The sequence below is a fragment of the Neophocaena asiaeorientalis genome, unplaced genomic scaffold (assembly GCF_003031525.2).
Source record: "Neophocaena asiaeorientalis asiaeorientalis breed wild unplaced genomic scaffold, Neophocaena_asiaeorientalis_V1.1 scaffold932, whole genome shotgun sequence".
Taxonomy (NCBI): Eukaryota; Metazoa; Chordata; class Mammalia; order Artiodactyla; family Phocoenidae; genus Neophocaena; species Neophocaena asiaeorientalis.
Window position 1 is genome coordinate 239853 of NW_020172903.1, and position 12823 is coordinate 252675.

Genomic DNA, 12823 nt, shown 5'->3' on the forward strand with positions numbered 1-12823 from the left:
GCGGTGGCACAGAGGAAAAGGCTGGCAATCATCTTATCAAGTTGAACCACCCTGGGAATAAAGGACTACAACTTGGCCTTGAAACCTCCTATCTGTCTCAAGATGATCTTCTTTCAAGAAACAGCACAGATTTATAATGCATGCAAATGTCAAATCACTGTGTCGTATACCCAAAACTAACATAGTATTATATGTCAATTATATTTCAAGTAAAAAAAGAATCAGCACAGACCTAAGGCAGAATATCGAGTTACGTAAGGAACATGTCTTTCTGCTGAAATAAAATCCACATTCACGTTTCCCAATTTAGTACAGGGCAACTACTGAGACCGTAATTCCATAGCAAAATACCAATAAAATTTTCAAAATTCTAACATAATAATTAGCACTGTTGATTTTTAAATTATATTAAATATTCATATTTAACACAAAATGAAACTGCCAATGAGAACAACTGTGTGAGAAACAGCAACATTAAAATAAGGCTGATACCAATCACGATCTAATTCTGTGGCTCCTAAAAAACAAGTTCTAACTCATTGCTTATGTAAAATACTAAATATCTGTATGTTTTTGCTGTTGTTGAATATCAGAAAGAAAATGGGATTTTCCCTCTGTTTAATAAAATAACAAAAAAAAAAAGAGGAGGTTGAGATTTTCTTTTCTTTTAATCTTACAATGAAATTTAAGAGCTAAACTTCTCACAACGATTCTGTCTTTTTGACAGAAACAGCCAACCGAGCAGTATAACCTGGGAGAAAATAACAAACACAGAACAATATCAAATATCAAATGCAGAATAATTCAAAAAGGAGATAACTGTAGAGGCAATATGAATGACCATTCAGAAAATTACAGTATATATTTGGAAGATGACAGTCAGTAAAATAATCCTTCATACTTCTCCCTTCACTAAGATTACTTGGTCAATAAGCTTTGTGTTCAATATGATGTTTTATGTGAACACTGACAATAAATGCATTAATATTGAGCATATGCAGAACCCTGAGTTCAATCTACCTTTATCATTATCAATTTGACTTGGGAAAGTTCTTTTACCCATGACTCTGGTTCTTGGTCTGTAAAACTGTTACAGACATTCTGAATCTCTTAAAACTCTAACTGCTTCCCCACCCTCCCAAATTAAACTATAATTGACCCATAGCACTGTTAGTTCCAGTGTATTACATAGTGGTTCCATATTTCTATATATTACAAAATGATCACAATAATCAAAACTCTGAACTTCTGACCCTTACTTTTAAGGTCCATTACTTAAGGAGATTTATAAATGGTACATTATGACTACATTCTGAGTCTGAGAAACATAAGCTTACTCCATCAGAAATATCCAAGAATCAAATGACCAACTAAGCCACTAATCTAGAATTATGTGATTATGTAGAATTTTTATGTGGTTAACACAAAATTTACATAAACTATATAAACCAAACATAATGTATTACAAACCATCATGGCAGTGATCCATATTACAGCATGTCCTATATCATAAGCATTTGTTAAAAATCTTGGGACTAACACTTGACTGCTTCCCACTGGGAGGTTCAGGCTTCTCAGAATTCTTGTAAATATCTTTTAAAAGAAAAAAAAAAGAATTAAGACTAAATATTTACAGATATCAAATAACTCATTAAGCTAAGTGTTACACATTAGTGTTACTATATTGAATATATATTCTCATTTGATTGGTTTTTAAGCAAAATGACATACTGTTTAGTAATTTGCTTTATTCCTTAGGAATTTCATATAAATATCTGTACACTTTCTTTAATGACACTCTGAGGTCACAGGCATGTGACTATGAAGCACCCATATCCATGTACTCCAAAGTTGGCAAATGAGACTTAAACATAAAAAGGCAAAATGTAGATAACTGTAGTTCAATGTGAAATATTTTGACTACTTTCTGCCTCCCTAAATGCACATAAAATTATTTTTCCTATGCTCTCATTCCAAGCCAAGGATGCACAAAACACAAATATCTTCTGGCCGATTACTCTCCCTCTCAAAATTTTACCATTGACTTTATCCCCTAAGAATCTGCATTTTAATCTGTCATTTAATAACTGTATTTTAATACAATTAGATTTATTTTTTAAATCTGTCGTTAAATATGTCAGATATGGCAGGGCTAAAGACTGGGGAAATTTATTTTTCCTTCTTAGTTTCTATTGGCCAGCAACAGAGAAAGACAGCACAAGCAAAGGCAATCAGAGCATATGCCTTCTGCTGCTCCCCAGCTCTGCTCTACTGTCAGTGTGCACATCAGAACCACCCGGATGCCCCGTAACAGCCTTCTTGAAGCTCGATGATTCTACAGCAGGTGAAACAATACCAAATGTGCAATAATGCACCTAGAGACATTTTCTGGCTTTACTTACTCTAGGAAAGTATACAATGTGATTTTAAAAGTGGGGAACACTCTAGAAGAACAATCAAATACAATACAAAATTCGTTGGAAGGGATGAATGTATGACACCCTGAATAATAGTTTTAGTACTTTCTAAATTACTTACTCTGAAACTTATAGTTCATGTCCTGCATAGGTAAGACAAAATAATCAAACATTTATGATAACTTGATATGATCCAATTACTTTTTGAAAATAAACGATCTATCCTTTAAATTACTTATGTTTTTACTAACAGTCAAAAAATATTTTATGTGGTGCTAGAAATAAGAATACAAAACACACTTCTTAAAGACATAAAGATGATGTCAGTACTATTGTATATGTTCAAATGTTCTTAATTACCTTTGGTACATAAGGATCCCAATCTATGTACCCTATATTATCTGTAGCCAATCGAGCAAAGAGATTTACTAGTTGCTGAAAGTAAACAAAAAAATAAGACAGTTAATACATTTGTTGTTTCTAAGGGTCACAGTCACACCCCTTATCCATTTATTCTTTTCAGAACAATCACTATGGGCACAACTGAATTTAATATTTGATTTATGACTCAGTTTTTTCAAATCTCCAAATTTAAGTTCTGATTCTCGTCACCCATTTAAAAACCAATTGCAGTTGAAATGCTTATTAAAAAAGGGAAATGACAAAGCATCATCCACAATGCAAAGAGAAAAATAAGTTTTAATCAAACACATGTAGAAAACATCCACCAGGTGTCCAGCGCCATGCCAGTAAGGGTACAAAAGGAAATAAACAACAGGGTTTTACTCTTCATGCATTTCACAGTACATGTATATACTTTCAGATATTGATAAAACCAAAATAAAGAATATTTTGAAAATAAAGAATATAACCAAAATGAATATTCTAGTTCTCTTAGAATACAGCAAATAAAATTCTAAAAAACTGACTACAACACTGCTAGTAGCCAATCCTAAGGAACTGAAGTTACTTATCAAATGATCCGATATAGTTACTTCCAAACTAAAAAGTATATAAGAAAAAATGGGATACTCACCCCCTCCCACTGTGGGAGATTTTGCACTGAAACCCAAAGGCCAATTAATTCATCAAACCAAAGTCTGAAGAAGAAAAATGTTGTTAGGAATAGCAAGTGATTTATAGCAAGTGGTTCAAAGCCAGGTATCCTCTGTATTTTTTTAATCTATTATTCTTACTGATAACTACACAACCTAGAAAAAATAACACCGAAAGTTACAAACTTAATGGAAAAAGAACTACTTTTGTCTGAATATTCCCCTTTCAATTTATTTATGCTAAAAAGAATAATCTCATCAAATTTCTACTTCATTGTTAAATAATTGTCTACCCCTATCTAATACTGTTTACAAGTTTCTCCTTCCTCTCCCTACCTTTTTGCTTTAATGCTTTCCCGTTACTACCTGTTCCTGCAACTCTCCCTTACTCTCTTTTAACATGCCAACTAGTAATTACACCATTAACTAGCACTATGGTAAATGCTCCATAAAAGAAATGAGCCACAAAGTTTTAGGAGTAATTAAATTATAGTGGTGGAAACTCTCAAATTAAAGAAACATTGGATTGGCCAAAAAGTAACATCTTACAGAAAAACCCCAATGAACTTTTTGGCCAACCCAACAGAAGAGACTATAGGGGCAAGAAAACATCTGAATATTATTAACCAATCTTTACAAATATCAAAGAAATTACAAATTTTTAATTAAAATTTCACAAACATACAGCTAGATACAAAATTTCTGATTTGACTGAAATAAAAGATTTGACATCTCGCTACAGAAAACATGCTGGGGGAGTGGGAGGGCTAAGCATAAACCCATAATATACTGATAATTACTATGATCCTTCCAGTCTTTTCCTCATACCTTTTACTTTTTTCATAAAAGTACAACCTAAATATTTTCATTCTTGGGTTTATGATATACCTGTAGTCATCTAAGAAAAAAACAGTTCTTAAAAACAGTGAAAAGACTAGAACAAGTTAAAAAAAAAAAAAAGACCAAAGAAAAACTATGCTACACATGATGAGGGTTAAAACCAAGGTTTAGAAAAACACTTTTCCCTTCCCTAAACTCTATGCAATTTAACATTTCCACCACTGCCTATTTATTGAAATTTTCAACCCCTTTTTGTACTTATTATTCTTTCTCTCCCAATATCTTAAATTAAAGCCCACATCTTACTTGGCTTGACATACAAGTGTTATTCTCTCTTTATTTGCAATCCTATATTTAACTGTTTTAGCCTTCACATACACACTTCAAGTATAAGAAACGTAATGGCTGAGTTGGTAAATTTTTTACTTATTATTGCTTTAATAGTTTGTAATGTATATACATACATACATATATATGTGTATATATGTATATGTATGTATTCCCTACTATATTCTAGAATTTGTCAAGATATATAGATATACTTACTTAAAACCTTTATGATGAAGTTCTGGAGAAAGGGAGGTAGGAAGAAATATTTCAAAATAAGTGATGGCCTTTTGCATCGTTACATCAAAAGGGCACATTAATGGCCGCCATTCTTCTAGCATCTCAGCTGTGGCATCTGCTGGAAAATAACTAATAAAGAAGGTTTTCATGTATCTGATCATTGGCTAAATGCTCTACATCATTATATGACTGACAAAAAAGGAGGAGAAGGTGAAGATACTCATGAGATAATATCACACACTATCAATGTGTGTGATATTACTTACAAGAAACACACATTTTTACAACTCTAAAATAAATAGCCTATCACACTTAGATAAGATAAATTTTCTTGTCTGTGGACTTGGGAAAATGTTATTGAGTTGGCCAAAGAGTTCGTTTGGGTTTTTCTGTAAGATGGCTGAACAAACTTTCTGGCCAACCCAACATAAAGTTGATAAACCTCAGATAAAATACAAAGTCATTCAAATCACCTACAAACTTAAACATGATTGTTGTATTTTTTCATCCTATGTGCTGTGCAATAGCAATAGAAAAAAAAAAATCTTGTCATAGGGAATCCAGTCTATATAAGAAATGTATAGTCAGCAAAGTGAGAAAGAGAACATCAGCCCAGGAACCTCTAGGCACTTTAGGAACAAACCATTTACCTCACTGGACCAGAGGCTCCTAGGTTGATGTTCTCTTTCTCACTTTGCTGATTATACATTTCTTCCTATATACAAGAGAGGACTGGGCTAGATGATCGAGTCCTATAGGCTCTAACATTGTAAAATTCTATGAAATGGGCAGGAGCATCCCTGGGGTAGAGAAGATTTAGAAAAATAAAATCTGAAGTGTGCAGACACACACAAAATGAAGGTAAATGGATAAGGAGGACCCATTATCCATTTGGGTATGGAATGGATACCCAAATGGGTAGGCAACTGAGGTTTAAAATAATGAAAAGCATATGAAAATTTATGATTTGGGTATGGCCCAAAAAGTTAGTAAACCCTTTCAAATACACTTGGAGGTTTGGCCTACACATCATATTATTATTATTTTTTTTTGCGGTATGCGGGCCTCTCCCGTTGCAGAGCACAGGCTCCGGACGCGCAGGCTCAGCGGCCATGACTCACGGGCCCAGCCGCTCCGCGGCATGTGGGATCTTCCTGGACCGGGCCACGAACCCGCGTCCCCTGCATCGGCAGGCGGACTCTCAACCACTGCGCCACCAGGGAAGCCCTATACATCATATTATTAATCTTATTATATCTTTATACATCTGTGTTATTAGAATCACCCTTCATTCCTTTATGTGAAAAATACAATTACATTACTAGTTATTCTTCTGTTGAGTTCATCGAGCATTTATGTACCAGATCGTTGTGCAACAGGTTAGAATTTAAAAAATTTTTAAAGGCAGAATATATTCATATGTTCTACCTTCAAAGATCTCATACATTGATTCCCCTTCCTAATTCAGAATCAACTGTTAGCCTAGTAATCCAAAACAGAAGCTTGGGCATTCTATGAATTATCTAAGAACCTAAAAACCAGTAAGTACCTCAGTGATGATCAAGTTTCACAAAATGACACTGCTCCTTGGTGGCTTATTGAATGACTCAGGTTAGATCTTAAGCCTCTTAAAAGGAGCCATTTTATATCTTGAAAATACATTTCCCCGAGACTGAGTAGTATAGGAAGTCAGCAACAAATATCTGATCTATAAAATAACTTTAACTCATATTACAAGCATATGATAAATATACGAATTTCCATTCAAAAGAATTCACTGCATTCATAGCAGAAGTATGTCTTAGAACAGCCTGATAAACAAGAATGAAAAAATAGTTCAAGTTCACACAACTGGACTTTAATTAAACTAAATTCTATCTATATTCATCTTTAAACATAAGAATATGGGATGTTCAAAAAAAAAAAAAAAAGAATATGGGATGTTCAAAGTCAAATATTCTACTGAAACAGAACACAGTAGAAAAAAATTTATGCGCCATCGTATTATTATTCATTTTAATATAAGACCTACAAGGCTCATTTTGGAAAATATTTTTGATCTGAGTAACAATACTCTAGGAAAATCTTTCAGATGAAGCCAGTTATACGTACATTATTGCATTCTTACTTTATAATGGGTGACTGACACCCACACCAGTTAAAAATTTCTAAATTTCTAAATGAAATCTGAAAAGTTCAGTTGAAGAGCTGGAGATGATATGTTGTGCCCAGTGACTAACATCACAATATCAGAGACTAGTTATACCTCTAAATTCCTCTTCAAAGCATACTAAAGATGGGGAAAAGCCCACAGAAACAATAGAGGCTTTATAAATTGAGAAGCTACTTACGGTCGGCAGCTTTTCACGAGTGTTTTGAGAACATTTTCTACAGAACTGGGGGGAAAAAGCCATTTGATAAATTAGGTTGGTATATTTTAAGAACACATTTTTAATAAATATCTCTAAGATACACATACATTTAGGTATTATCTGTGTATACGGAATGACTAATCCTTCTCTTTCATACAGACAAAACTCTAACAATTAACTATCTAAACTCTGTAATCTACTCTTCCCTTTGCCTTCATTTTGTTCATTCTATGCAGTGAAAAAAAGGGAAGAAAACTAGAAAAAGGGCAAATCATCTTCGATCTTTACTAAGTGGGCAGCAATGACCATATACCTATCAATACATCAAGAAGTATGTTCAGTGGCTTCAAATACTAATTTTAAATTTTTATTAAAGTGCTTTTACATCAAAAAACAAACAGCAAAGTCTGGTGTGCCTCTGTCAGCAACTACCAGAAACCAGTTTTCTGTAACCTACTGATGAGAGTTTTATAACCCTCCAAGGCACTTTATTGCCAGCAACAATCATCAAAATAATTAGCAACTGTCACCTTTCTGACCAGCTACTTAAGAAGTTAGCTGAGGAACATTAAAAGCTGTAACTTATTTTCCAACTGGTAGGTGGTTCAAGTGAATTTAGGAAAACAACATAAAAATTTGTATATGAACTTATAATAAACACTTCTACTTTAATGAAAAGGCTAGTGTGTACTGGTTTAAACACACATCACCAGAACGGATGTTTAAAATTCTAAGCAGACCACAGTCAAAAGAGGTCAAATGCAAATTAACAAAACAAAGGGTAATTTTGAACTGGAATTTTAAAATAAATGTGTGACTACTTACAATACGATGTATAAAAGTAAAAATAAAACAAGTCCCCAAATCTCAAGAGAAAAAATTATGGGGGAAAGGGGTAACTTTCAGGCAGTGCTTCCACCTGACACTTTCTCATTAAGCTGCTTGAAATTCTTAAGTCCAGAAGTCTATCCAACTTCTCTGAAAGCTTAAGAACTAATTTGCAAAGAAATTCCAAGGAATAACACAAACCAAACTCAACACAAGTAATCAATGTACTATATAACCAAGAGAGAAAACTATAATTTCATTACTTGAAGCAGTAAGAATCCTCTTTTTTTTTTTTTCTGCTGTACACGGGCCTCTCACTGTTGTGGCCTCTCCCATTGCAGAGCACAGGCTCCGGACGCGCAGGCTCCACGGCCATGGCTCACGGGCCCAGCCGCTCCGCGGCATGTGGGATCTTCCCGGACTGGGGCACGAACCCGTGTCCCCTGCATCGGCAGGCCGACTCTCAACCACTGCGCCACCAGGGAAGCCCCAGTAAGAATCCTCTTTAATTTCAAAAGTACTCAGAAAAAAATTAACTGAAGAGAAAACCGGGCTACAACTCATGAGATAATTCTAAAATAAAAAAGATGACCATATGGCCAGAGAGCCATCATGGAGCATTTTCTCTGATTATCAAAGAGAGATGTTACCTTCTCTCACAAAAAAAACTCATCAACTCAGAAACAGAGTTTAATTGAGGGAACATCTAAGTTTGCCTAGTTAAAAAAAAAAAAGGAGGGGGAGGGGAGCAAACTTCTCTCCAACTACATTTACAACTCCCTGAAGACCACGACTATGATTTTTTACTTCTGGGCATTTCCAAAGTGCTTATAACAAGGCTGTGTTCATTTACATATATACATATATTATAAATATATTTATTTATTTACAACGCTGTATAAACATTTTCTATCAGGACAACAAAGAACATCGATCTCTGGATCTTCTTTTAGTTTGGACCAAAGAACCAACTTAGAAACAAATTTTAGAATTCATAGGTAAGATCTGAAGATTCATCTAGTTCCAAATGAAATAAGAGATTAACTTAAATGCAGATTTTAAAAAAGATAATTCTAAAATGGTAAACTTATGGTCCAAGGAAATAAGCAGAAGATCTATAATTCTACCAGTTCCTAATGTTTGTGTTCATGTTAACTTTACATTTACTTTTAACTGTTTCTGTGGCAGCTTGTTTGAGAGTACAACACAGAAAACCTGCTATTTTCACTGGTAATTTTTCTATTCTACCAACAAACTTCCTATAATGTCAAAAATGATTCTAGAAAGCAAGTCATAAAAGGCTGCATAGCTACATGTTTTCTCCAGTTCCCTTCACTCTTCAGAATAGAAGGTTAATTGTAAGACTTTGATAGCTGTCACTTCACTCATTAGAGGAATAGGGTGTGTGGGAATGTGATTTAGTTCATCTAAATAAAGTCTGTTTCAACCCCTCCTTAATAAGGCCTGTGCCATTGGATTTATACTCTTTAGCCAGAAAAGGGTACAATCTCTCTAACCTGTGATATCTGTATAGTGACCATTTGTGATTCTTGTAATCTCTCAAGATGAAGGGAACAATGTTTCTGTTTAAAAATAAAATAAAAGGTTATGGCTAGATGCTACTAGATTATATTTCACTAATTTTTAGAGGGAGTGAATAATCACTAAAAACTTTTCCAATTGTTGGAAATTTCTAATACTAAAGTGACAACAATTCAAAACACTTTTTTTTTTTTTTTTTTAATCAAAAGGGATCTACAGAGGGACTAAGTTTTGGGTGGGTTTTCTCGTACCCTATTTCCTCTTAGTAAACGCATGTTAGCCTGAAAAGAAAGCCACAGTATATCATGTAATGAATGGTTCACAGCCTGGGCTTAGAGTCAGACAGATCTGAATTTGAATACCTGTCCTGCTACTTACTAGTAGTGTGGTATTATAGCCTCATATGTATATAAGAGCTGTTAAAAAAATTAAATAAGATAATGTAAAGAATGCAGTTATCTGGCCCAGAATTAAGCACAATAAATGTTACCTACAATTATTATTTCATATCTGGCCAAAATAAATTATATTTTCAACCTCCTTAAGAATGAAAATTTGTACTCATTTTGCTTTTACATTTATTCTACTGCCTCTGAGAAGCTATTAATTTACATTTAGGAAATTGCATCAAAATAGGAAAGTCCTTCCCCAACTGCCACCCTATTTATCAGGGCAGAAAGTAAGTTCTTGTCCCAGTTCTTGAGCTCTTGTCCCAGTTTCAACAAATGACTCTGTGTGAATTTTCCTCTCTGGGATGCAATTTCCTTATGATGACATTCTTTATGATTGCTTATGTTAATAAAGTATGCCAAATAAATACTTAAGTACTTAAGTATGCCTTAAGTTAATAAATGCCAAATATGTAGCAGAGAAGCCTGAGGAAAGCCAAAAGCCTTAGCCTCCAGTTACTGAGACAGTGGACTTATATAAACCTTGAGGTTTATGATTCCTACCTCCTTAGCCTTACCTAACTGTCAGGACAATATTCACTTCTAAACCAGAGAAATGTACAGCAAATGACAAATTCAAGATGAGAGTAGTGTGGACTGCCCACGGGCAGAACTACGTTCAGCTTCACTTCACAATTCTTGAACTAAAATTTAACTTCAGAGTAATCATATTTGCTTTTTTATAAATGAACTGGGAAACTATAACCCTGGTATATTCTACATACCTCTGCCTCAACCTCCTTGTAACTTAATATATCAGTTTTTTCCTGCTTTTCCTAAATCCAAACAAATCCACCATCAGTTAGTCAAACACTATCCACCGCATATCTAATCTTACAAAATCTAATACTGCTTAGTTAAATCAGCAGTCATTTTTCACAGCCACTTCACACAAAATTAGGTTCAAGATAATTTTACCTGAGGACAGTCTAAATAAATTATAACATCTGCATCACTGATGTAGCATTAACATGGGTTTTTCAATACAATTACTTCAAGAAAAAAGTATGCCTCTATGGCAAGTAAATGTTAAGAAATTGTAATGATTCTGACCACTCATGTAAAGAGTGTGTATAATTGCTACAAGTGATGACAAGCCTGATCAATGTGAACCGAGTGTTTTTTAAACTGGTTTAAAAAGAGCAGTTTCTAGAGAAAGATCATTGTAGCACAACTTTTGAAAGAAGCACTATCAAAGTCATTAATAAAAATTAATAAAATCAACCAATTATTCTCTAATTTCCAAATAAAAATAGAATTTTTAAAAAAGCAAATAGAATGTTCCTCAAATACCATGTTAAAAAAATCACTGCAAATGCCATATTAATAATCATTGTTTATTAACAAAATAACTGTAAACTATTTTAAATTTCAACAGGTTCTCAGACAAATTACTTTCATATTTCATTATCATGTTAAATTCTGTAGCTAAAGATCATTCTTGAGTTGCTGGTAGTAACTTAAGCTTAGAAATGTGGCTACACATATCAAGAAACCCCAACAGAGGTTAAGAACATGTCATTTTCATGTGTTGATGGGGGAACAAAGGATTTAACTGTATCTTAAGGATAAGAGTACCAATTCAAATGGTCCTTTTAGATTTAACAGAGAAAGAAGAAATCAAGAACAAGTACCAGAAAAGGGAAATATCAAATTTCTCCAGAGGCAGATTAATATGAAAAATAGTTTAATACTGTATGATCCACCTTAGAATATATATAAAAGAAAAATAGACATTTAAATGTTTTTAAAATGTAAATGAGTTATCTAGGCCCAAGCTACTCATGATGCAAATATGTAAACCTTTAAAACACCAAACAACCCACAAAAACTGAACTGATAGTAATAAAACTAAATAAATCTCTATATATACACATAGCAATTCAAACATGAATTATCTATGTTCATTTGTAAAAACTGATCCATGCATAATTCCCCCACATTTTGTTAGTAGCAATACCTTTCGTTACCGTGCTGCCTACATTTGTAACCTGTAATATGTTATTCCAATTAAGTGTGTGGGACACTGCTTTATGACATAAAATCATGCCCAAAAGATTCAGATGCTTCTTTTACAAAGTAAACAATAAGCAGCTCTTAAGTTGCTAGTATCGAGTTCACAACTACCTAGGTTTTTTCCAATTTTAATTTTTCTTTTGAATAAAAAAACCCTACAAATTGTTTCTCCAGTAGAAAGTAAAAACAGATGAAAGTAAAAAGGGTCTTTTGCCACTGAGGCAAAAAGACAGAAAGGAGGAGGGAAGGAGGAGAGGAAGCAAAAAAGAAGGAGGAGGGGACAGAGAAGAAAATAGGGGAAAGGAGAAGGAAGTTTAATAATCCTTGCTTCAAACAATGGAATCAGCTTTTAAAATCATGTTGAAATGCATGGCATTCTAAGCAGTGGTTTCAATAAAGACAAACACATAAGGCACATGAGTTTAAGACTTGAAAGACAAACAGTTAACAAATGAAAAAAGCTTTCACGTTTGATTATAAAAATGGTATTCTAAAAATAGTTATGAATACATGCAGTCAGCTGACAAAACTGTTTCAAAATGTCTCAGAATACATTTAAGATGAAAATACTCAAAACAAAATACTAACTCCCAAAGCATGCCATATTAAAGGGCTCCTTCAGGAATTTTCTGAAATAAAATGTTTGTAAAAAGTCACACTTCTATCCATGGGCTATAAACACTTGCTATACTAGTGTACTAAATAGTATCTTTTTTTTTTTTTTTTTTTTTTTTTTT

General features: G+C 33.6%; 1 protein-coding gene across 1 annotated transcript in view; it reads right to left on the reverse strand.

The window, feature by feature from the left end:
* The window catches only part of PSME4 (proteasome activator subunit 4), a 73875-nt gene that overhangs the window by 54690 nt on the left and 6362 nt on the right, over nt 1-12823 (reverse strand). Inside the window, exons 3-7 of the mRNA XM_024742009.1 lie at nt 7231-7275; nt 4859-5008; nt 3454-3517; nt 2778-2852; nt 1471-1593 (exon numbers count right to left, since the gene is read on the reverse strand). Of these exons, the coding sequence (XP_024597777.1) occupies nt 1471-1593; nt 2778-2852; nt 3454-3517; nt 4859-5008; nt 7231-7275 (457 nt within the window). The remainder of the gene's footprint in view (nt 1-1470; nt 1594-2777; nt 2853-3453; nt 3518-4858; nt 5009-7230; nt 7276-12823) is intronic.